Source organism: Artemia franciscana, chromosome 1, assembly GCF_032884065.1.
Source record: "Artemia franciscana chromosome 1, ASM3288406v1, whole genome shotgun sequence".
NCBI classification, from domain to species: domain Eukaryota; kingdom Metazoa; phylum Arthropoda; class Branchiopoda; order Anostraca; family Artemiidae; genus Artemia; species Artemia franciscana.
In genome coordinates, this window is record NC_088863.1 from 63,595,054 (window position 1) to 63,621,685 (window position 26,632).

Sequence of the window (26,632 nt, forward strand, 5' to 3'; positions counted from 1 at the left end):
CTATGCCAAAAAACTTGCTGCTGATAGAGAAAGTCAGAAAAGAAAGCGTGCCGAGGAACTACCAGAGCCACATGAAACCAGACTTGCTGCTTAAAGAGAAAGTGAAAAAAGAAGGCATGCCGAGGAACTACCAGAGCAACATGAAACCAGACTTGCTGCTAAAAGAGAAAGTGAAAAAAGAAGGCGTGCCGAGGGATCACAAGAACAGCAAGAAATCAGGCTTGCTGCTGATAGAGAAAGTAAGAAAAGAAAGCGTGCCGAGGAATAAGAGCAACCTGAAAGTTATCGCCAGGCATTCAGGTACAGCCCAGTCGATGATTATAGCTTGAGTAGATGTGTTCAAATCGGGACTATGTCTAAAATTTGTCCCTATTGCAAGGCCTTGAAATTCAATGGTGAAACAATGGGAATGTGTTGCGCCTCAGGAAAAGTTAAACTTCCTCTATTGGCTGCACCACCAGAGCCATTGAAGACTTTCCTTACTGGAACTAGGTCAGAATCTAAGCGTTTTTTGTCACAAATCAGAAAATATAACTCATGTTTCCAAATGACGTCGTTTGGAGCCCAAATCGAAAATCCAGATAAATTTATGTCTACTTTCAAAGTAAAAGGGCAAATTTATCATAGAGCAGGGTCCCTTCTACCATTCTCAGGCGAGAATAATAAATTTTTACAATTGTACTTCATCAGTGATAAAAATTCTGAATTGAATGCATGTTGCGAAATTTCTCCCAACGTTGAAAGGACAATCGTTTCCCAATTGCAATATCTTTTCCACGAAAATAATAATTTAGTGCGTCTGTTCAAAACAGCCATTGATTTGATGCCTACCGATACGCATAAAATTGTTATTTCCGCTGACAAAACGCCTCCTGGCCAACATGTGCGTAGATACAATGCTCCAACTATCGACGAAGTGGCAATTGTTATGGTCGGTGATCAGTTTTTACCTCGAGATATTATTCTTCATAAGCGAAAGGCTCAGTTGTTAAGAATTGCTGAAACTCATCGATGCTACGATGCCCTACAATATCCTATCATTTTTTGGGATGGAGCCGACGGCTATCACGTCAATATTAAATTGATGAATCCAGCCACTAACAAAGAAATGAATAAGAAATGCAGTGCAATGCATTATTATTCCTATAGACTAATGATTCGGCAGGATGAAGAAAATTATATTTTAAAATGCCGTCAATTGTTTCACCAATTCTTCGTTGATATGTATGCTAAAATTGAATCAGAACGTTTGCTATATATCCGCCTGAATCAGACCAAGCTCCGCTCTGAACAATACATTCATTTGCGAGATGCAGTTATAAATGACGGTAATACCACAAACGTTGGAAGATTAACAATTTTACCTTCGTCATATGCTGGCATTCCCCGTCATATGCATGAATATGCTCAAGACGTTATTGCGTATGTTCGTCTCTATGGTCGTCCAGATTTATTTATTACATTTACATGTAATCAATCTTGGGACGAGATACTGCAGCTTTTACTTCAAGGACAATCGGTGGTTCATAGACATGACATTACGGCCCGTGTCTTCCGGCAAAAGTTGAAATCACTGATAAACTACATAGTAAATTTTGAAGTGTTTGGGTCAGTGCGATGCTGGATGTACTCAGTGGAATGGCAAAAACGAGGTTTGTCACACACACATATACTAATCTGGCTACATAAAAAAATTACTTCGAACGAAATTGATGATGTGATTTCCGCTGAAATACCTGATGAAAATGTCGATAAGGGGTTACATGATATTATTGTAAAAAATATGATACATGGACCTTGCGGTGCACTGAACGAAAATTCACCATGCATGGCCAAAGGAAGGTGCACAAAGCAATATCATCGACTTTTAGTATTTTTTATTAGAGTTCATACTTTTCTGACAATTTTAGTCTTTATTCGAATATTTTAGGATTACCAGAAGAGGAAATACTAACGAAGAGCTCTAAACTGAGAGGACTCTAGACTGACTGGGCTAGCCATTATATACGTCCAACGAAATATTGAGATAGACATCGACCATGTAATAGATAAATATGGCGGGAGTGGAAATACAAAAAATAGACTTTTTCTTATAAAATTCTGAATACTGTAAGTTAATTGAAATATATTGAACTTTTAATAGTGGTAAGATACGCTACGTTGTTATGAAGTAAAATTTTGATTACTAAATTTTTGAGATTTCATGAAAGTTGGCACTGTTTATTAAAACACTATTTTTAAAAAGAAAAAGTAATTAGCTAAATGCTTTATTGCCTATACTTAAAACACTCGTTTTAAATGTCTTTTATGCATTTCTATATCTTCGTTCTGTTTTTATTGTTACATTCCTAAAATAGCAAGTATTTAATCTATGTATATATATAAAAAAAAGTTGTCTGTGTGTGTGTGGGCCTGTCGGGTGACGTCATGTTTGTGTGTTGACTGACGTCATGTTTGTCGACTGACGAAATTACAGACCGGGACATCGGGACGCAAATGACGACCGGGACATAGGGAATATAAATGACGACCGGGACACTCAAAGAGAAAGCGACCGGGACACAAGGATATAGATCTGAATACAGATTATTTTTCCCATAGACAATTATATGTTTCATGTTCAAGAGTCGGTAAACCTGACAATCTGTTTATATACACAGGCAATGGGACAGCCAAGAATGTTGTATATTCGCAAGTTTTACGTAGTTAAAAGTATATGTATATATATATCTATATTCACAGGTGGGACACAGGGACACAACTACAATGGCGCGTAACTAATATGGCGCGTAACGACTTACGCGCGCGGGGGGGCTTGGGGGGAGCGCCCCAACAGCTAGTGTTTAATATTTCTTTTACAAATATACAAGTTGCGTCCTCATCCTCATTTCCACTCTTCACTACAATCATAGTTACTAAACGAGCATACAATGTTAGGCGACATGCTAAATGGTTTGACCTATACAAATTGTCACAAAGAGTTCATGATCCCAAAAAATGGTTCATGACCAATTCTATTTTCAAGGAGGCACACTCGTGCCTCTATAAAGAGGCGAACCACGACAATGTTAAGCGATCTTCGGTTCCAGTGGTTGCAGAGGGATGGGGAGGGATGCATTTCGTAGCCCGAGCTCCAACTAAGAAACCTGCCAAATTTCATCCCCCTCCGACTTTTCCTTCATGGGGAAAATCTGGCCGAAAGTTTCGACCCACCAACCCTAGCCCCCCTTTAACGTTGTCCGATCGGGCTGAAATTCACAAGTTAACGTCCCCTAGGGCACAGGAGCTTATCCACGAGATTTCAGCTCGATCCGATAACTCCTTCCCTGTTTTCCAGAAACCACGCATAGCCACTTAATTTTCATGTTCTTTTTTTTCTGCCACACCTACAGGTCACAGCCGACATCGGATCTGGGTGTACGAAGACTCATTCGATGCGAAATTCTCCGAGTAAGTTTCCTTGAAAGTTTCGTAGGAAAATCATAACCCCCCGAAAGTTTCGACCCCCAACCCCACCCCCCCCCCCTTTAACGTTGTCCGATCGGGCTGAAATTCACAAGTTAAGGTCCCCTACGACCCAGGAGCTTAACCACGAAATTTCAGCTCGATCCGATAACTCCTTCCCTGTTTTCCAGAAACCACGCATTAGCTACTTAATTAACCCATTTCTCCATAAGAGCCCATTTTAATTTGAAATTTTTAAAAGATATTTAAAAGTTATATTTACACACATGCAGGTGGTTAGGTCAGTCGGTAGAGCGTGGGACTTTTAATCCTCGGGTCAATGGTTCAAGTCCCTTATCGGGCGTTTTTTTTTTCACAAAATATGAAAATAACTTCGTTTTCTTAAAGAGTTAAAGAGGCTGCGTCCCAAAGTCGAACCTGAAAACGTACAGGAATGTACGAAGGGTGTACGAAGACTCATTCGACGCGGAATTCTCCGAGTAATTTTCCTGGAAAGTTTCTTTGGGAAATCTTAACCCCCCGATTTTCTAGCTTAGAAAAACCCATTTCCCCATAAGAGCCCATGTTAATTTTTGAAATTCTTAAAAGTTACGAATATCAACATTCAAGTACATCAAAATAATCAGCTCGGCACGGCGAGAATGACTGCAAGCATCATAAAAATCCAGCTCCATTCCAGAATTGTAGAAAAACGTACAGAAACAATATGAAAAAAACTTCGTTTTCTTAAAGAGTTAAAGAGGCTGCGTCCCAAAGTCGAACCTTAAAACGTACAGGAATTAGGAGAGGCAGTTGGGGGGCTGCTGCCCCCCAAACCCTCCGCTTTTAAAGACTCTTTTGTACAGGTTTTTTGTTGTGGGAGGCTGCCGCCCCCCTAAACCCCCACTCTTGGCTTCGGAAAGGCCCTCTTTTAATTAAAAAAAAATTGAAATGAATGAATAATGGAATAACTTCGAAAAATGTTAAACACAAGAGGACAGGAGAACCATTGCGCCGAAACTAGTAATTAGTAACAATGAAGTCCCCCCCCCACAACAAAAAACCTGTACAAAAGAGTCTTTAAAAGCGGGGGGTTTGGGGGGCGGCCCTATGCCCAGCATTAATCTCTGAACAAATTATAAAGGAGCAGTATGTGGCTGAAATGGTAATGCCAAAGATTATGCTCTATATGAGCACCATACGACCGAAAGGGTTAGGCCTAATTTTTTTTTTAAAGAAATGTCCATAGTATTATGCTTAATATAAGCAGTACATGGTTGAAATGGCAAGGTTCAACATTACGCTCAATATGATTCCTATACGACTGAAAGGGTTAGACCCACTGGATATTAGTAAGAACTATCCTTAGCATTGTGCTTAATATAAGCATAATATAGGAGAAAGGGCTATGCCTGGCATATTACTTAATATGAGCACTAATCAGTATGAATTAGCAGCAAATTGCTGAGAGAAGAATGCCTATCACTAGGCCTTCTATGAGCACTACATTAATATTATAGCTGGAAAAAATTTATTAGACCTAGAGGTGGTTAGAAGAAATCTAAAAAGACAAAATTCAATACCAAAGAATTTATTCTTAAAAAAGGATAATTCTTTTTCTGAGCAGACCTGTGGCATATGAACAGTTCAGGGAACGGGATCACATATATAAAGGTATATTCAGAGAGCGTTATTATACCCTAACTCAATTAAATTGACAAATATATTATATGATATTTGAATTTACTTGTTATAACCTGTTTGAACTATTTAGAAATATAAATATCAATTTAAATAAAAATTTGGATAATATGAATAAAAATTCAAATAAAGTAAAACTTGTATAATATTATGCACACTCACAAAGCTGGGTCAAAGCCGAGAATGCCCATTACCTCTTTAACCTTGAATAACAAGTTCTTCTTCCACTAAACTTCATTCAATCAAGAAAGTCCAGAATAACATTTCATACTTGTCTTAATTAAAATTACCATAATGGCCCTAATAATCGTATTTAATTAAGATATAACAATTACAATTATAGAATTACACAATAATTATAAAAAAATTATAACTGCAAGTGAATCTTGGACTCCTTGATAAAATGGAAATTCAGTGAACTAACTGAAACAAAAAAAGGTCTATTTTTACTTGAATCTTCTTTAAAAAAAACACATTTCTAGATGATTTAACTAATATAATAATTATTGCTTTGTGTTTTAAATGTCGATTCTTTTAAAGCTGAATATGAAGCCCAAAGTTTTGACTCAAATTCGTCTATTTAAGCAAAAAAACAACATTAAATCCAGACGTCCGAATAGAAAAAAAAATTTATAAGAGCCATTAACTACTCGTTAACAATACCATTGTGATAATTAAAAGGACAAATTTGCCATTTTGGCCAAAAATGACTTATGTATCTATCGTGGCTAAACTCAGCACGATGAATCGAAAGATGCAGTCAGAATCTTCCCGCCTCGAACCGTTACGAAAATAGAAATATACAATGACAAGGCGCATGTCTCTTTTTTATAAGGTCTTGTTCAATTCAGAATGACAGAAGGGGATTATTTAACAGAGTTATAGCATATGGACCAGACAATTGTCTCCTTTTTGGTCAAGGGAGAAGAAGAAATACGCCATAAAATGAAATAATTTTGAATTCACTCGGAATGCTTGAATTTAATTTATATTACTGAAAAGAGCATACAAAATTGGTTCAGAATATATTTTCTTTATCTCCATTAGTCTTATCCTTCAGGGCGAACCAAGCCAATAAAGTTTTTTTCTCATTTTTGGCTCTCCTGAAAAAGTTACTAAAATGGCGTATGCCACCCTTGTAATTATTACAGCCGAATATACAACTATACATAGATGAACGATGCAAAAAGTACGGAGGAAACAATATGTGAGGTAAAAGAAGAAACGAGTCATGTAACACAACTATTTAAGTGAGTATTCATATCAAGTGCAAGTACCTGTTCACCACAAACAGGACAGGGATAAAACGTTTCATTTTCATCTGATACCACTACCACATCCCATAATTCTTCAGTATCATCCGCAAAATCCCCCATAATTTCATTTTCATCTTTTTCATCATTTTTAATACATAAATCTAAATGAGCATTAATCACATTTTCTAAGATTGACTGGTTACACACTGGGCATGAAACTTTACTTTCATAGATGGCAGTGTCCGTTTGAATTGATATTAGTTTTCTTAATCCTGTAACCTCACTTTCATCATCACTTTCAGAATCAAGGATATACATTTTAGTCTTTCTCTTTATTTCACTGTCTCCTCCTTGTTTCCTATTATTAAATTTCACAAGGTTCCCATTCTCATTATTAACTTCCATCTTGTTGTTGTTCTCGATGCTAATCTCCATATCTAAAAAACTACTCTTTCTTTTGAAGTCCGTTACCTTTGTTACTACATCTCGTTTAGAATTATCCAAACTAGAGTTTTTCTTAATACTCTCCTCTTGCTTATTCTTTTCAAGTTTTTTAGGATATTTACTCACGTCTTTTGTTTCTGAGTCATCCCTGTTTTCAAGACTTCCCCAATCTGTATCACTACTCTTTCTTTTAATCACGTCTCCCCTCGTATCTATTTTCAGATTCTTCAATCCAGGAGTCGGTTTATTAGTTTTTTCTGGTTTATACTCTCTCCATTTTTGAGTATCTCCATCAGTCTCTATCCTTTCATGGATACAATTTTTTTTTGCATGCTCTTTTGGATCGGAATTGCCGATCTTCGTCTCATTTCCACTCTTCTTATATCCTTCATCCCGTTTATGACAACCTGCCCTAGAAGTACTGCTCAACTCTGTTAAAAGCCTAGATACTCCTGTGTGAGTGCCACCTAACAGATGACCTTGGCTGTTGGGTGATTTCTTCTGATTGGCATTCATTTTCATTTTGGCACTACCTCCTGCTTCTGCATTATTAGAATTATCAGCTTTCTTTTGATGACTTGATGGACTGCAGTTAGGAGAGGAGGCTGATTTTCTACCATTTAGATTTTTACTAGTATCTTTCTTGTTGGGAGAAAAGAACTTTCGAATATCGATAGTTGTCTTTGTTTTTCGAGAGCCTGAAATAGGAACACACAAAATCAATAAGCAAAAAAAATATGATTATAATTAAACAGTTTTTAATTTTCGATTTCTAAGTCCTGTAAGGGTGTATCCAGGATTTTAACGTATGTGTGTGGGGAGGGGGAGGGGAGACAAAACTTTAAAAAAAGCATCAGAAATTTGTTTATATGCACTTTTTTTACGTTTTTACTAGTCGGACAAAATTATTTCGAAATATTGGTCATGCCTGAATCAGCTAGTAAGGGCAAATTTTTCTCATTAATCAGTTTTTATTTGTTTTTTTTATTAGTTGTTTTTTTTTTGTTTTTTGACTACTATGGCCCGTGGTTCTTTCGTTACTAGGTTCCAGCTACCGTTGCAACTATCATGCATCATTTTTGTCAAAAGATCCATGTGTTTTGGCATCTTATATATGAAGATACTTAAACAGCTCTCTATGTTGTTCCAGTTCCCTGCTATTGATGCAAAAAAAAAATAATAATAAAAAAGCGGAAGAAAAAAGGCATTAGTCTATCAATGATAAGAGGTGACTTTCCTTGGCTGTTAGTTTCCTGTATAGGATTTTCGACAATGGTGATCCCAAAAAGTGTAGTTTTCACTTAAATCTCACGCCATCTCTAAGGAGTTTCCAGACTTTTTTTAAGATTCATTAATTTTTTTAGACAGCAATTTACTATTAGAATTAATCAAAATAATGTTAGCCATTCATGAACCAGTAATAAATAACAATTTTTTCAACAAGTCATTTTTTAAAGCGTTTTTCAATTCTCAGTCATTATGGGCTTTACTTCGTTCTTTACTAAGATGCAGCTATCGCTATTGCTGACCATAATGATACCAGAAGCTTTTTTGGATTTGTAAGGAAAATAAGTCCTGGGCCCTAAAAAGTTACTGATTTCCAAGTAGCTTATAGCTCATACACAAATTTCATCTCAGATAAAAAGCTTAGTAAAGTTTTCATTGTGAGCCTCCCCTTCTAAGTCTAGGCAGTTATCACCCCAAATCAGATTTTAGGTATTTGGTAGTTAGGTAGATGCTTTCAGTTTTTCTTTTTTCCTTCTTTTCTGTTTTACTTCCTTCTTTTTGTGTATGCGGGTTTGATAAAAAAAAATCTTGGTTTCGTAATGCCGCGAGGTTTTAAACCTGACGCTATACTAGGCACTACATTGCAAAAAGTCAACTGAGGCTAACATATCTCCTCCTAGACCCTATTCTTTTTAGAGCTTCAATCCCTTCAATAAAAAAAAAAGAAAAAAAAATGGAAACGGTCGAATTCAAACCTAACACAGTTGACAACTTTGCAAAATCTAAAAATAATTGAAAATCTACTGCACGAGATAACGAACCAAAAGGCAATGAATAATAAGCAATAGTGAATAAAAAAGAAAATAAGGATTGAAGAATCATAGAAGTTGGCAGAGAAGATTAAAGAAAGATGTTAGACTATAGTCATCTCATGCTACACCCAAAATAGGCACCCCCTCTAGGAAGTTTACCTCCTGGTAAACTTCCCATATAGGTGCATATCGCTGGTACACACCATATTTTTTTTAATACTGACCCCTTCCCAGCCCATTGCCCCACTTTAATTTTGAACAGCCAAAAAGCGTGATTTTGGGGAGCCTATCATTCTTCATCCATACAACCGTTCTAGCCGAGTGGATTGGCGCACTGGGTTTAGGATCCTTTGTCCGAGAAGGTGGGGGTTCGAATTCTAGTGTACCCAATTACTTGGTTTTGGACGAGGGTCAATGGCGTGACTCAGTAAGCTCAGCTAGAGTGGACCCAACTCTAAATGGGTACCTGGAGGAATCTGGGGTAGTAAAAGAAGCTGAGTATGCAAAAGCACTGGATGGCCGCCTCCCCCCATTTTCCTTCCTGGCTGAAGGGTCTTGAGACCAAGATCAGCACCGCCGGTTCAGACCTTAAGGGTCTATGCCGAATCCTTTGCCTTTTTACTTATACATCCATGCAACAACAATACCTGACTTTCTTATTGTTTCTTTAATTATAGGCTTTTATAATGGGATCACCCAAATTTCTCATACAGCTCACTGTTTGATATAAGGTTGTTCAAACAAGCCCTATTAGCATCTCTAATTAATTACTCTAAAAAAATCCTAATCTAATAGGGAATACCAGCAAGTTTATTAACAAGTCACTACCTGGCTGATCCCACTAAATATTTTTATTAATTAAAATTATTTATCACTTTAATAACTTATAATTTTATAAGTTTATTCATCAATTAGTAAGATTACTTACTAGTCTTACTGCGGATTTCGTTTTTGTTCTTCTTGCTTTTCTCTCCGTATCCTTCAGGCTCTTTCACCTTTATAAATACCCCTGAGCAATTTGTTTTATGCTGTTCCCACCAGATGTCATTTGGCCCAGGAGCTCGGTTCATGGATCGTTTCACAAAACCATAAAATGGTGGACGTTTAGTACAGGTTCCGGTGCAACGCCACCAATGTTGCTTATAGAGATTCACCTCTGCATGAAAGCTGTGAAAAATCTGAGAAAGAAATAGAAATTAATCGATATCGAAAAGTCAATACGGCAAGTTTGGTGCTGAAAATCTCTGTTTTACAAAGGACACAAACGAAAGAGTACTCCCACCCTAATTATAACTATTGAAAAATATCAAATACATGTATTCATTCGCTTCAAATGCTTCAGCAAACACAGTCAACACTGTTACTCAACGAGCATCTTTGTTCGCACGTTTTGTTGGAGCGCAGATGGGGAATTCTCCACCAGAGGATACAAGGTTGGCAGAAAACTTTGATGAGTCTTAGAATCAGTAGAAACATCGTATCTTTGGGAAGTTAAACATTTGTGCAGATTACAATTCATTTCATTTGTTGTTTTTTTTTCAAGTGAAATTTTGAACATATACCTAATTGATTATAAGGATTGAAAAAACTATAAGCAACGACCCATGCATCTAGATGCTGAATAGAATGCATGAATTAATCCGCTTGAAAGGCTTAAGTAAAGGCAATTAACATTTTTGGGAAGCACAGAGCCTGAAGATTATATCTAAGGGAAGCAGGGGTTAGCTGATAATTTATATTTTTCCTAAAGAGGGGAGCAAGGCTTCAAACCAATCTTTGGAAGAGGAAAATTTTCTTTACCACATCTCAGTAATTTATTTATACATTTACATTTCTTACATTTCGTATACTTACGCTTATTCTTCAGCCATCAGTGGATGGACACGTGCAGTTACACGAAAATTTGAATTATGGGAATTTGAATTAATTAAACGACTACTCGCTTCAATTAATATTTCTGGCATTAGCTTAACCCCTTATTCACAAAGTGTCTCCATCATTCTTAGAGGTGTACAGTTGTAACACAGCCGATGAACATACTAGAATCCATTGAATTGGAGTTGGTATTCCATAGGAGTTGAAAGAAGCTTAAGTTAAAAAGTACTTGAAAGACCATGCCTTCAATAGAGTTATTGATTAGGAAATTCAGTTCAAATCCCAATAGCAAAATAATTGAAAGATAGAATTAATAATAATTCAGTATTTGATAATAAAATATAATTAATTATTGATTAATAAATAATTAAATTGATAAAATTATTAATAAATTTTATGATTAAATAAACTAAATTAATAGATTAACTGATTAAGAATAAAGCATCAATAAACTAATTGAATTAATTAAATAAATAAGATATAAATTATGTAGAACAAATACAGATACAAGGAAATATTTTATACCAGCATTACGCCAAGCAACTATGAAACATAATCCCCCTCCACAGCCCTGTCTGAACTGATTCAGTGGCTAGTCTTAATTGGCTATTTATGAATTGTTGAGCATAGTGTGAATAACGTTGGCTTGGCGTCTTCGAATTATAACATACATAACTTAGTTAGGCGAATCACAATTTTTGCATAAGCTTGCTGAAATATAGAATCTATCTAAGGTATAAAATGGCACTTATCTTGCATTCTTAAACCCCTTTAAATGGTTCCTGGGAGGGTGTAAAGAGGGAAGCCGTGAATAAATTAGGTTGGAGGAGGAGCGTGCGTAGCTGTGTTGGCCTCAAGCGTTTTGGTGCTGCAGTGAGTTATTAGTAGTAGTAGTAGTAAATCAAGGGTTAGTTTTATAAAATCTTTAATTTTATATATGAAAGAATCAGACTCGTACTTCAAAACTAATGAACAGGATAGCCTGTTAATATCAAAGTGCTAAGCTGCTTGTAGACGACACGTTAGAAAAGCTCCTTGTCTGCCCTCCCTCCTCCATTTGAAAACTTCTGCACAGGTTGCCTTTCATGTAATTCCAATTCCTCTTTTAATATTTTTGTATAAGCCTCGTTGATTTATGTTACTCACGTAATAATGCAAGATAATAAAGCATGAAGCCTCGTTCAGAAAACGAATGGGTTTCTGGGTATACCACTTGTTGATCTTGTATAAATTTATATTTCTTCCCAGCGCATGTTAACTTTTTATCAGCTCTATAGTCATCTGCCTAAACTCCTTAGTATTTTGCCATTTTTTACATCCAAATAAACTAACTATCATCTTCGTAACATAAATCATTTTATGTTTATTTTATTTTCAGTTTCCTTTTAACCCATCTCTTAGGTCAGTTTTCAATTCTGTAAAAGCCAGTCATATAAATGGGATATAATCAGTTCAAAAGTTGCACTTGTTTGGTCTCTTTAAAAAATCACAAAAAAAAGGATTTGTTCTATTTTTTTATTTTTCCAGATTGACTGGACCGTTTAGTTATTGCATTTTATGTCATAGCTCTTTTTCCTCTCTATTTCTCTGAGATACTGTTCAAATGACACGGATGTTTCCACCTCCTTTACATACCATTGAGGCTTAACGGGGTTAAATCTAAAGAAAAATTAAGCGTTACTTTTTTCTAAGAACTGTTTGAACTGTTCAGGTGCCAATCTGACAGGTCCATTCTTTAAAATCTGTCAAAGCAGCTGCTTGACTTTTGTTTATATACAATCATAAGGTTGTTGTTTAAAATATAAAAAGAATATCACTATGGACAATCTTTTTTTCATTTTGATTGCTGTTTGTTTCAAAACAGTTCGTGGTAACTAACTAAGGAGTGAGGAGTGACCTGGCTCAATAGTAACCAAAACTCTAAAAAACAGAATTTTGATACCAATAGCTACATCAAAAGAATCGCTTTTAATGTTGATTTTAAATATATAAGTTTCATCAAGTTCAGTATTACCCATCAAAAGTTACGAGCCTGAGAAAATTTGCCTTCTTTTAAAAAATAGGAAGAAACACCCCCTAAAAGTCATAGAATCTTAACGGAAATCACACCATCAGATTCAGCGTATCAGAGAACCCTACAGTAGAAGTTTCAAGCTCCTATCTACAAAAACGGGGATTTTGCATTTTTTGCCACAAGACAGATCACAGATGCGTGTTTATTTGTTTGTGTGTTTTTGTTTTGTTTTTTCCCCAGGGGTGATCGTATCGACCCAGTAGTCCTAGAATGTTGCGAGAGGGCTCATTCTAACGGAAATAAAAAGTTCTAGTGCCCTTTTTAAGTGACCAAAAAAAATTGAAGGGGACCTAGGCCATCTCCAACGCTAATTATTTTCCAAAAGTCACTGGATCACGGGGATTTTTGGTTGGGAAGTAGGGGTTGAGAAGAGAGGGATATGCTGGGGAAACTTTCCATGAAGGGATTTGTCAGGTGGGAAGAAAATTTTCATATAGGGAGCGTAGGATTTTCTAGCATTATTAAAAAAAAACAATGAAAAAATAAATATGAAAAAGCTTTTTCAACTGAAAGAAAGGAGCAGCATTAAAACTTAAAACGAACAGAAATTATTACGCATATGATGGGTTCACATCCTCCAAATACCTCGATCTTTACGCTAAAGTATTTTTAGTAATTTCAACTATTTATTCTACGGCCTTTGTGATTCAGGGGTCATTCTTAAGGAATTGGGACAAAATTTAAGCTTTAGTGTAAAGAGCAAGGTACTGACGAGGGGATGAACCCCCTCATATACTTAATAAAAACATTCAAATACAGAAGTCCGTTACGTAAGCTGATTCGTAAGTTACGTATATCTCTTACTAATAAAAATGTTCGTAGAAAATTAAAAGTTCTAGTTGCCTTTTCAAGTAACCAAAAAATTGGAAGGCAACTAGGCCTCCTCCCCCACATCTTTTTTTCTCAAAATCATTCGATCAAAACTATGAGAAAGCCATTTAGCCTACAAAATAAATATGCAAATTTTGTTTTAATTATTGATCTGCGGAGAGCCAAAATCAAAAATGCATTAATTCACGAACGTTCGGAAATTAAACAAAAAAGAGTTTTTTTTTTATCTGAAAGTAAGGAGCGACATTAAAACTTAAAATGAAAAGAAATTGCTTCGTATATGAAAGGGGTTGCTCCCTCGTCAACGCCCCGCTCTTTACGGTAAAGTTTTTAACTGTTTTAAAGAGTAGTGTTGAGAGAAACAGTCAATCTTTAGCGTAAAGAGCGGGGCATTGAGGAGGGAGCAACCCCTTTCATATACGAAGTAATTTCTGTTCGTTTTAAGTTTTAATTATGAACAGAGTCAAAGTACAGATTAGGGTTTTTGCACAGGGTAGAAACACCAAATAATACTGAAGGAAGCAAAGGAAAAGGAACGGAGGCTAATCTGTCACCAATAATGAGTTAGACAGTACCCACGTATCCGAAGTCAATGGGAGGTCAAATTTTCAGTGTATTATGTTAAGGCTTCCAGGAAATGCTCAGAGGGATATTGGACCAAATCTAAAAACACTATGTATATCCATATTTTAAAAAGAGCGTATCAGCAATGACTCAGGAACGCTAAAGGTATTATAAGTTGAGACTTTCGAAGAAAGTTGAAGGGCATTCTCGGACTAAATCCAAAGATACAATGTACATCAAAGTAGTTAAAAGAGCATATCTAAATCCCTGGAACGATTGAAACTTTCAGACAATCACTAAGATATGCTGAACTAATTCAAGACATTCAAAACGAAGTATTTACAATATCTCAGAACAAAGAGTACAAAGCTAAAATTTTTAAATAATTGTGAAGGCGAAGTTAAAAAAAATCAAAAGACACTAAATCCAATTATCAAGTAAAACAAAATAATTAATTAAAAATTACAGGGAACAGAAATTATCAAAAACATGAATAGCGTTGCCATTCTACCCCTAAGCCTTTCAAAAGTTATTGCGCCTTTTTCATTTTACTGACAAACAAATACATTTTAATAATTTTTTTTTCGCATTTAAAACACAAAAATCAAAAATCCAATATAAACGTTGAGCTTCAGAGGTTTCCAGGAATTTAAATCATTATACATTAAATACTCAGTCTATTCACTCATCACCTCTATTCTTTCTAGTCATCTTACCAAATCATATTTTTTTATTATTTAATTTTTATTTCTTTTCTTACTGTTTTATTTTATTTTATAGCGTTTCAAACAGTTCGTGGTAACGAACTGCAGTAAGGAGCGACCCGGCTCAATAGTAACCAAAACTCTAAAAAATGGAATTTTGACACCAATAGCTACATCAAAAGAATCGCATTTTAATGCTGGTTTTAAATATATAAGTTTCATCAAGTTTAGTCTTACCCATCAAAAGTTACGAGCCTGAGAAAATTTGCGTTATTTTAGAAAATAGGGGGAAACGCCCCCTAAAAGTCATAGAATCTTAACGAAAATCGCACCATCAGATTCAGCGTATCAGAGAACCCTACTGTAGAAGTTTCGAGCTCCTATCTACAAAAATGTGGAATTTTGCATTTTTTGCCAGAAGGCAGATCACGGATGCGTGTTTATTTGTTTTTTTGTTTTTTTTTTTTTTCCCAGGGGTGATCGTATCGACCCAGTTGTCCTAGAATGCTGCAAGAGGGCTCATTCTAACGGAAATGAAAAGTTCTAGTGCCCTTTTTAAGTGACCAAAAAAATTGGAGGGCACCTAGGCCCCCTCCCACGCTAATTATTTTCCCAAAGTCAACGGATCAAAATTCTGAGATAGCCATTTTATTCAGCGTAGTCAAAAAACCTTATAACTATGTCTTTGGGGACGACTTACTCCCCCACAGTCCCCGTGGGAGGGGCAACAAGTTACAAACTTTGACCTGTGCTTATATATAGTAATGGTTATTGGGAAGTATACAGGCGTTTTCAGGATGATTTTTTTAGTTTGGGGGAGGGGTTGAGAAGAGGGGGATATGCTGGGGGAACTTTCCTTCGAGAATTTGTAATGGGAGAAGAAAATTTCCATGAAGGGAGAGCAGGATTTACTAGCATTATTTAAAAAAAAAACAATTAAAAAATAAAAGTGAAAAAGTTTTTTCAGCTGGAACTAAGGAACAGCAATAAAACTTAAAACAAACAGAAATTATTACCCATATGAGGGGCTCACCTCCTTCTAATACCTCGCTCTTTACGCTAAAGTATTTTCGGTAATTTCAACTACTTATTCTACGGCTTTTGTGATTCAGGGGGTCATTCTTAATGAATTGGGATAAAATTTAAGCTTTAGTGTAAAGAGCGAGGTACTGATGATGGGGCGAGTCCCCTCATATATGTAATAAAAACATGAGAATACAAAAGTTCTTTATGTAAGCTAATTTATAAGTTACGTAAATCTTTTACCAATAAAAAGATTCGTAAAAAATTAAAAGTTCTAGTTGCCTTTATAATTAACCAAAAAATCGGGGGGCAACTAGGCTTCGTCCCCCGCTCTTTTTTTCTCAAAATCATTCGATCAAAGTTATGAGAAAGCCATTGAGCCAAAAAAAAAAAAAAATATGCAAATTCCGTTTTGATTATTCCTCTGCGGAGAGCCAAAATCAAAACATGCATTGATTCAAAAACGTTCAGAAATTAAATAAAAAAAAACAAGTTTTTTCAACTGAAAGTAAGGAGTGACATCAAAACTTAAAACGCATAGAAATTACTTCGTATATGAAAGAGGCTGCTTCCTCATCAACGCCCCGCTCTTTACGCTAAAGTTTTTTACTGTTTTAGAAAGAAGAATTGAGAGAAAGAGTCAAACTTTAGCGTAAAGAGCGGGGCGTTGATGAGGAAGCAGCCTCTTTCATATACGAAGTAATTTCTGTGCGTTTTAAGTTTTGATGTCACTCCTTACTTTCAGTTGAAAAAACTTGTTTTTTTTAATTTAATTATTATAATAAACTGTTCAAAAACTAATCTATAATATGAAATACAGTTTTGATTGGTCCATTGAACGAGTAAGACCTCTATGTGCTCCGTGCCGAAATATAGTTTATTTCAGTGGAAAGAATTAGTTTTCAAACAGTTCGTGGTAATGAACTGTAGTAAGGAGCGACCCGGCTCAATAGTAACCAAAACTCTAAAAAATGGATAAGTTTCATCAAGTTTAGTCTTACCCATCAAAAGTTACGAGCCTGAGAAAATTTGCGTTATTTTAGAAAATAGGGGGAAACGCCCCCTAAAAGTCATAGAATCTTAACGAAAATCACACCATCAGATTCAGCGTATCAGAGAACCCTACTGTAGAAGTTTCGAGCTCCTATCTACAAAAATGTGGAATTTTGCATTTTTTTGCCAGAAGGCAGATCACGGATGCGTGTTTATTTGTTTTTTTGTTTTTTGTGTTTTTTTTTCCCCAGGGGTGATCGTATCGACCAAGTTGTCCTAGAATGTTGCAAGAGGGCTCATTATAGCGGAAATGAAAAGTTCTAGTGCCCTTTTTAAGTGACCAAAAAAATTGGAGGGCACCTAGGCCCCCTCCCACGCTAATTATTTTCCCAAAGTCAACGGATCAAAATTCTGAGATAGCCATTTTATTCAGCGTAGTCGAAAAACCTTATAACTATGTCTTTGGGGACGACTTACTCCCCCACAGTCCCCGTGGGAGGGGCAACAAGTTACAAACTTTGACCTGTGCTTACATACAGTAATGGTTATTGGGAAGTATACAGGCGTTTTCAGGAGGATTTTTTTGGTTTGGGGGAGGGGTTGAGAAGAGGGGGATATGCTGGGGGAACTTTCCTTCGAGAATTTGTAATGGGAGAAAAAAATTTCCATGAAGGGAGAGCAGGATTTACTAGCATTATTTAAAAAAAAACAATTAAAAAATAAAAGTGAAAAAGCTTTTTCAGCTGGAAGTAAGGAACAGCAATAAAACTTAAAACAAACAGAAATTATTACCCATATGAGGGGCTCACCTCCTTCTAATACCTCGCTCTTTACGCTAAAGTATTTTCGGTAATTTCAACTACTTATTCTACGGCTTTTGTGATTCAGGGGGTCATTCTTAATGAATTGGGATAAAATTTAAGCTTTAGTGTAAAGAGCGAGGTACTGACGATTGGGCGAATCCCCTCATATATGTAATAAAAACATGAGAATACAAAAGTTCTTTACGTAAGCTAATTTATAAGTTACGTAAATCTTTTACCAATAAAAAGATTCGTAAAAAATTAAAAGTTCTAGTTGCCTTTTTAATTAACCAAAAAATCGGGGGGCAACTAGGCTTCGTCCCCGCTCTTTTTTTTCTCAAAATCATTCGATCAAAATTATGAGAAAGCCATTGAGCCAAAAAAAAAAAAAATATGCAAATTTCGTTTTGATTATTCTTCTGCGGAGAGCCAAAATCAAAACATGCATTGATTCAAAAACGTTCAGAAATTAAATAATAAAAACAAGTTTTTTCAACTGAAAGTAAGGAGTGACATCAAAACTTAAAACGCACAGAAATTACTTCGTATATGAAAGAGGCTGCTTCCTCATCAACGCCCCGCTCTTTACGCTAAAGTTTTTTACTGTTTTAGAAAGAAGAATTGAGAGAAAGAGTCAAACTTTAGCGTAAAGAGCGGGGCGTTGATGAGGAAGCAGCCTCTTTCATATACGAAGTAATTTCTGTGCGTTTTAAGTTTTGATGTCATTCCTTACTTTCAGTTGAAAAAACTTGTTTTTTTTATTTAATATTGTAAAGGATTGATTGAAAGTATTCGAATACATTTTGAATGTATTGTACGCTGGTAACATCGCGGGTAAACAATCTTTGCAAATTTAGGTGATATTTGGTTATTGTTAGAGATGGTAAGAACAGACAAAAGGCCCAGTCAAGAAGAGTCACTTGATGATGAGTTTTCTACGTCATTAATATTGAATAAATATGAAGATTTCGAGTCTAGCCGAGAGTTTCGGAGAAATCTTGTCTGTCGTTAAAGATAATGAAAAAAAAAATTGGACGATATAACAGAGCAGTTTAAGCTGCTTGAGACCTGAATAAAATCGACTGCAAAAACTCTTGCTTGTAAAGCCTAGGAATTTTCTAGAATGGAACCGAAATACAACGTTATTGTTAATGAGGCAGCTAATGTAACAACCCAGATAAGCGTTATTACTTCGAAAATGCAAATCCTCCAAAAGAAAATACTGATTAAAAAAGAAAAAAATAGAATGTTGTGCTGCGAATACAAGATGACGGAGCAAAATATTATTATATGGAATTTTCCTTGTAGTAATGAAGAGGAGACCAAAGACTCATTTAAATCTATTTATGAACAGGTTCTGGAGATGAATATGGCACCTAATTGTGTTGCGAGAGAAACACTTTGGTTTTGTCCCGTTTTTTTTTTGTTTTTTTTTCCTATGCCGCCGATCTCGGCTTATTCTTGGAGACTGGTTTGGGTCTAACCTGCGCAGTTTTTACGGAAAGTGTGGACCTCAGGCCGGATTGATGACTATGGCATTACATTTTGGGAAGCTCCGCAGAACTCTTGCCTGGGGCCAAAAAGGATGGTTTTTACTAGTCCACGAGCCAGAGACTATGGTGTGCGAAGTGAAGTGGAGTTATATAGCCTATGTCAGAGAGGAGTATCTGAAGAGGTGCAGCCAAGCTTTCGTTTCATCAAACCTTGTTTCTGCTTTCGAGTGGAAAGCTCCGTTCTAGTAGGCAAGCAGGCAGGCACCACTTTCAAATTGAAGATGGCCCCACAGCCAATATATCTTCATTGAGTGATAAATAGAAAAATTGACAGAAGCAAAAAAGAGGCATTTTCCCACGAGTCCGAAAGTGCTGCCATCCATTGTTTCTATTCATTTCTGTTCGTGATTTTGGCTGGGTTTATCATTTGTTTTTTCGGACTTGGGACTGAGGTAGAGAAATGCTATCAGATGTACCTCTTAAACTATAAAAGTTCTGCCATTGCTAAAGAAATTGGAGCTTATCCTTTGCTCCTTTCTAAGTGGTGATGTTAGAAAGTTGGCCTACGGCAGAAGAGCCGGCAGAAGAGAAATAGAATTTTTTCTCGACGGCAATCAATAGCTCTTGATGAGCTGATCAAACTATATGTCATCCATTTTTTGGTACAAAAATTCCTTCATGAGCTAAACTACCTTGAAAGTTTCAAGGAGTTGACAACTTCAGTAGTACGGTACATACTGAAACCAAAAATAGGCCGATACCAATTGTGAGACAAGTGGAGGACTTGTATGCAACAGTTGGCTGTACCTATTATTTGGTTCCGGTTTATTTGATGGTAAGGCCAATTTGGTTCCAGTGGTAAGATATGCAGGGGACTTGAAAGTAAAAATCGTCTGTTAGGCTACAATCATCTTCAGTGAAGAGGGGTTTGTAACTTTTGCTAGTTGCCGTAGCCTACCCATACTCACTGTAACCTAGAATTAAGTGTTTACACAACGGATATTATTCCAAGTCTTGATCCGTCACCATGTCTACTGTTGAAAAAGATTAAGTTCAACTGGCTTCAAAGTCAATTTAGTCCCTTCTTTTGGTATTATAGCTCGTGATGAGCTGACCAAAGTATATGTCATCCATTTTTTGGTACAAAAATTCCTTCATGAGATATACCAGTTTGAGAATTTCCAGGGGTTGACAACTTCAGTAGTAAGGTACACACTGAAACCAAAAATAGGCCGATACCAATTGTGAGACATGTAGGGGACATGTAAGGAAAGGTCGGCTGTTAGCTCATAACCATCTTCGACAATGGGGGGTTTGCAAATTTTGCTATTTGGTGTACCTATTATTTGTTTCCAGTGTATTTGATGGTAAGACTGAGTTAGTTCCAGTGGTAAGACATGTAGGGGACTTGTAAGTAATACTCGTCTGTTAGGCTACAATCATCTTCAGTGAAGAGGGGTTTGTGACTTTCGCTAGTTGGTGTAGCCTACCCATACTCACTGAAACCTACAAGTAAGTGTTTATGCAATGGGTAAAAACGATAACGTAAAACAACGAGGCAGTTTTGTAGTAATTAATAGAGTGTCATGTATGGTATTTTTATTCTGAAAAGTTACGGATAGCTTTATAATATCAACTAGATCATATAAGATACTGTTTCAAGTTTTCGTCCGTCACGATGTCTACGATTGATAAGGATAACGTTCAACTGGCTGCAAAGTAAATTTAGTCCCTTCTTTCGGTATTATGGATAGCTCATGATGAGTTGATAAAAAAATATGTCATAGTAGATTCTTCATAATTAATAGTGTCATTTATGGTATTTTTATCCTGAAAAGTTACAGATAGCTTTATAATACCAACTGGGTTATATAAGATATTGTTCTAAGCTTTCATCCGTCACGATTTCTATGATTGAAAAGGATAAAGTTCAACTGGCTGCAAAGTCAATTTAGTCCCTTCTTTCGATATTCTTTTGTTATTGTTGTTTTTTCAAAGCTGAGGAATAGCCTTTGATCATGTGATTACTGATTGCGTTCTTCTTTGAACATAACGTTTTAAAAGCTTCGATAGGCTGACAACTTCAGCGTTTAACTGACAGCAAAGAAACAAAACAAAAGTGTTGCTCTCGCAACACTTTATTCAGTGAAGCAGGACAAAGGTTGCCGCAATACTTCACGTTGCTCAGGCAGCGTGATTGAAACTTCAAGAAATTGGTGTGGAAGCTTGGGTGACAAAATGGACTTCGCCTTTATTGTGTTTTAATAGGTATGGCAAAAAATTGCTTTCTCGGTGGATGATTCTATTCCTGATTTGGGGGTTTCAAATACAAGTTCATTAAGCAGCTCCATAAACTCTAGAAAAGAAAGAGCACAAAAATTATCGTAGGATAAAGAGGGCCGTGAACAACAAGAACTACCAAATAAGGTTAGTTCATTGGAATATGCAAGGATGTGATTGTTTTAAACTTAAAACGTTATTTAGTGTGAGGAAATGGGACTTAGTGTCTCTTGTTGAAACTCGGAGAGAAGAGCCAGTTTATCCTATGAGATTTATGTCATATAAAGTTTTGAGGAAGAGAAGTAGAAACAGTCGGATTTGTGGTGAATATCAGAGTATCAATGCTAATAAACTGTGATGTTTCCGACGAATATATCCAGTTGGAATCAAAATAGGAAAATATTGTTTGGATAAAGTATCAGAAAGAAATAGTTGTTTTCTTTGTTGTCAAGTCTATATTGTCTCCATTAGTCTATATTGCCAAGTATATTGTTTGGATATAGTGTCATTAAGAAATTGTTGTCAAGTCTATATTCCACCTGAAAATTACGGTTATAGTAGTAGTGACGATGCGTGGCAACTTGCAAGTGGAGAGACATATTATTACAAAAAAGTATTTATTAATCATAAATTTGTCTTTTTAGGTGACTTTAATGCCCATATTAGTAATATAATAGAGAAGTATTGTGCTCCATTGCTACCTAAGGATTATCTTCTACCACCTTTTGGAAGATAGTGAAGTAATTGTAGCATTCTAGAATATGCAACATGTATCATTCGCTGAGGACAATCGGTTGTTAGTAAAACGTAACCTTCGTGAAGAATATAAAAAGTTGGAAAATACAAAGAAATTGGAAAAAGAGAAGGAAGGTAATAGAAAAATGGTAAAGGAGTTCATTAGTAAGGATAGGAAATCGATTTGACAGGGAATTAAATGGGCAATACAACCAAATTAGGAGTTTCGCCCTCCAGCAGCTTCGTGGCCGGAGTATTTAGAAAAGCAGGAGAGTGGGAGCAGTCAGCTAGAACAATATTCACACCAAATTAGGAATCAAATTTGTTTTCCCTTGCAAGAAATATATTATGACTTGATAGAGCAATGAATCCAAAAGAAGTATGGACTTCATTCAAAAAGATGAAAGAGAAATCGGGGCTTGGTCGTGATGGCAGAACAATATCAATGTGGAAAAAGATAAGGGCATATTTGCTTCATATCGTCTCATTACTCTTCACAGTTATTTTACAGACAAGGATAAGGCTGCAAAAATGGCCTCTATAGGAATAAGAATAATAAGAAGGTAGAAAAAAGTGGTAATTATAGAGGGATCGATCAAGGCGATAGCTTAGTAAAATTGTTTTGTAATGTAGTTGATGGTAGGTTGAAAAGTTGGCTAGGTTGGAAAGAGGTGATTAGTAAGGTTCAAGCAGGTTTCAGAGTTTTAGTGAATAAATATAGCAAGCAAAGAAATGGTCGTTTGTATGCAGCATTCGTGGAATTGAAAGATGCATTTGATAATGCAGATAGAGTACTACTTATGGACAGTCTACTGGAGGCACGTCTTCCGATTGTTTTGTAGCTATCTTACTATAGCTTTATAGGGCAACGAAGTTATTGGTTAGTGTTGTTACGAATTGGTTTTTGGATAGCACAATATAAGACGAGTAAATCAGAGATGTGCTGCATTGTCGAAGTTGTTTACTATTAATATAAATAGTCTAGAAAAATTATGGATAAGAAGGGAGCCCCAATTTTGACACTGGATGTATAAATGTTATGCATGCTCCTTTCCGCAGATGATACAGTTTTAATTACAGATTCAGGTAGGAGGTTACAGAAGTTGTTGAATTTATTACAAGATTTCTTGATAAATAAGAGACTTGAGTAGAATGTAGGTAAAACACTGGTTTTAGCGTTAAGGAAGGGTCGTCAAATAAGTAAGGAGAATAAGTTCATTTTTGGAGGTAGAGAGCCCGAAGTTAAGGATGAATGGGGAAATTTAGGGGTTACGTTTAAGGATATGGGTAAATTATTCAGTAGGCAGATAGGACGTAGTGAGTTAATGGATAGGATGTGCACCAATTTGATTTTAAGGAGTTAGATAATGGATATACGAGATATTAGGATTTGAAAGAGATTTTTAGGAATAAGATCGGTGATGTATTATGGGTCAGAAGTTTGGAGATCCCAGAAAAGTGATAATTTCGAAAGGATACAACTGGGATATTATAATAGATGGCTAGGTGTTAATAGAAATCTGAATACTTTAATAGTTCAAGTAAATCTAGGGATTCTTTCGCTAAGAAGTTGTATGCTGGTGAATACTGTTAGGTTTTGGGAGCGTATAGTGATGATCCCAATAGTGCAGTTACTTAAATCTGCTTATTCAGAGGCTCTTAGAGATGAGTCTCATGGCCGTACCAGATAAGGAGGATTTTACAAGATGCCGCAGTGGGAAAACCGTGGAATAATGGATTAGGGATAGATAAAGAAGCTGCAAAAACGATAGGTAATATTTTAGTTAGAGATTTGGCAGTATGAAAGAAGCCTTTCCAATTCTCTGGGCCTTTACACGTGGGTGAAGGAGACATGGGGTGAAGTGGTTTTGTTTAAGGCAAATTTAAAAAAAACGAGGAATTGGAGCATGTACTTCAATTAAGAGGGATTATTTTATCATTTGGGGTATGAAGGAAGTATTTAGAGAGGTGCAGAGGGTAAGATAGATCTTACTTTTGCCCGATGAGAGGAAGTATGGATAAGAGTGTGGGTCATGTGATGTATGAGTAAGTAGAATTGAGTGAGTTGAGAGATGAAGTATGCGGAAAGTCTGAGTGTGATCAGAGATAGCGGGTGAATTTAATTAAAGATGATTGTTTTGCAAGTATTAAATATTAGGACGATTTCTCAGGTTGGCAATGGAGGACAGAAGGAGATTTATTTGTAATTTGTGTTTCCCTTTGTTTTGTGATTTGTGTTTCTCTTTGTGCTATTCGATGGTTATGTTATGTTTATGTAATGAAAATTATTCAAAATTGTTTTGTATTGCCACGGTCATAGGGCTTTTAGTACAATAGAATTTACTTACTTACTTATACTTTTAAATAAAATACAAATGACGCAACAGCTTTTAGAGGATTTCAGGCAGGAGAGGAGGCACTATCCTTACTCTTGTTTTTAGTATTTTCTGTTGGTTTTAAATTTGATCATAATATTCATTTTGATTTCTACTCATTTTTGGATTTATTTACTTATCTATATAAGTATTAGCATAATATTTGTAGACACGGGTATATAATGAGTTGAAGGTAGTAGGCTTGAGATCATCTGCACATGATTTCGGCTCTTATAGATAGAAGAGCACTGGAAAGTGCATAAAAACACAATTGGTCAAGAATTCCGCAAAGCCTCCATTCAACTGCAGGTCCCAGGGAGTTCTTGCTATCTAGTTCTAATCAGGCTTAAGCGCTTCGTGTGGACTTGAGAAAATTTGCTGGTTTTTGGGCTCCATTACTTTTCCTGAGGCTATAATAATTTCAATCATTTATAGAATATGAAAATTGCAACTAGGAATGTCACAACGTTGAAGAACACCCATTGTATAGACTCTTTCACTGACTAATTTAGACGCTTTGAGCTGGACTTATCAGGAGCTTTAGAAACTCATTACCCATGGAAGTAAAACGTAAAATTAGGCGATATAGAATTTATTCACTTTGAGCGGAAGGATGGGGTACACAAACAGGGAGTAGGGCTCATGATCAATATGGAAACGGCTAAGTTTTGTTTAGGTTGGGAAGGTATTAATAATATAATGCTAGTCACTCATTTAATGACATAAAGTGCAGGGTATTAGTCATAGTAGTACATGCACCTATAGAACCAACTGACGGAGATAGTACTGACTGACTCAGGTGAATTTTATTTACAGCTGCACGAAGAAATACACAGTGTCCCAGGTAGAAATATGTCATTTTTATCACGAGATTTTGGCACCCAGGTTGGTAGAAATAGGAATAGATGGTACCCTAGCCAAGGTAAATTTGGAGTAGGAAAAGATAACAATAATGGTTACATACTACAGTATTTTGTAGGTATAAAAATCTTATTATAATCAATACAGTATTGGGTAATAAAATAGCCCATAATTTAACATAGTATTCACAAGATGATAACACAACTCATCTGATTGATTATGTTATTGTAAATTAAAGACTGACAGGATCAATTCAATATACTAAGGTTATCCATATGGGAGTGCTGGTCATGAAGTTAAAAGTAAAGATCACCAGCTAGTAGTGTCTAGGGTTGATTTAAAGCTGGTACTTAAGAAGGATAACTACCATCCGAGGAACTATAACGAAGTTAGGCTCCAGGATCAGAATTTGAAGAAAAAACTTTCCAAAAACAGTTAGATATTATACTGAGGAGTTTAAAATTTGACAATTTTGAAGATGAATGGAATAATTTTAGAAAAATAGTTTGTGAAGTTATTGATGGTGTCTTAGGGAAGAAAGCTAGAAACGCAAAAAGGAATATCAGTGAAAATGGTTTATGTTTGATAGATAGGTGAAAGAGATTGTATAAGAATTATTTGAGTGATTAAGAAAGTAGAGTAACACTAAAATATGAACTAAGGGCGGGGTGAAGTGGAGATCATGGATAAAACTGCGAAAGATCTAGAAGATGAAAAAACACAGGATCGAAGACAATGTCGATGATCAATGGACTAATTTTAAAGACATAGTTTGGGAAGTCGCCGATGGTGTCCTGTGGAAGAAAGTTGGAAACGCAGCTAGGAATATCCGTGAAAAAGGTTTATGTTTAATAGAAAAGAGAATGAACTTGTACAATAATTATTTGAGTGATAGATCATATGAAAGTAAAAGACATGTAAAGAAAGTGGAGTAACACTAAAAAATGAACTAAGGGTGGTGTGAAGTGGAGGTCATCGATAAAACTGCAGAAGATCTGGAAGATGAAAAAACACAGGATCGAAGACAATGTCGATGATCAATGGACTAATTTTAAAGACATAGCTTGGGAAGTCGCTGATGGTGTCCTGTGGAAGAAAGTTGGAAACGCAGCTAGGAATATCCGTGAAAAGGGTTTA

General features: G+C 35.9%; 1 protein-coding gene across 8 annotated transcripts in view; it reads right to left on the minus strand.

Moving 5' to 3' along the window:
• Positions 1 to 5,019: 5,019 nt before the first annotated feature.
• Positions 5,020 to 26,632, minus strand: part of LOC136032717 (DNA-dependent metalloprotease SPRTN-like) — a 43,712-nt gene continuing 22,099 nt past the window's right edge. For all 8 annotated transcript variants that reach the window (XM_065713090.1, XM_065713031.1, XM_065713040.1 and 5 more), the window contains 2 exons: positions 9,813 to 10,062; positions 5,020 to 7,543 (listed from right to left, as the gene is read on the minus strand). In XM_065713090.1, the coding sequence (XP_065569162.1) occupies positions 6,375 to 7,543; positions 9,813 to 10,062 (1,419 nt within the window). In that variant the 3' untranslated portion in view covers positions 5,020 to 6,374. The remainder of the gene's footprint in view (positions 7,544 to 9,812; positions 10,063 to 26,632) is intronic.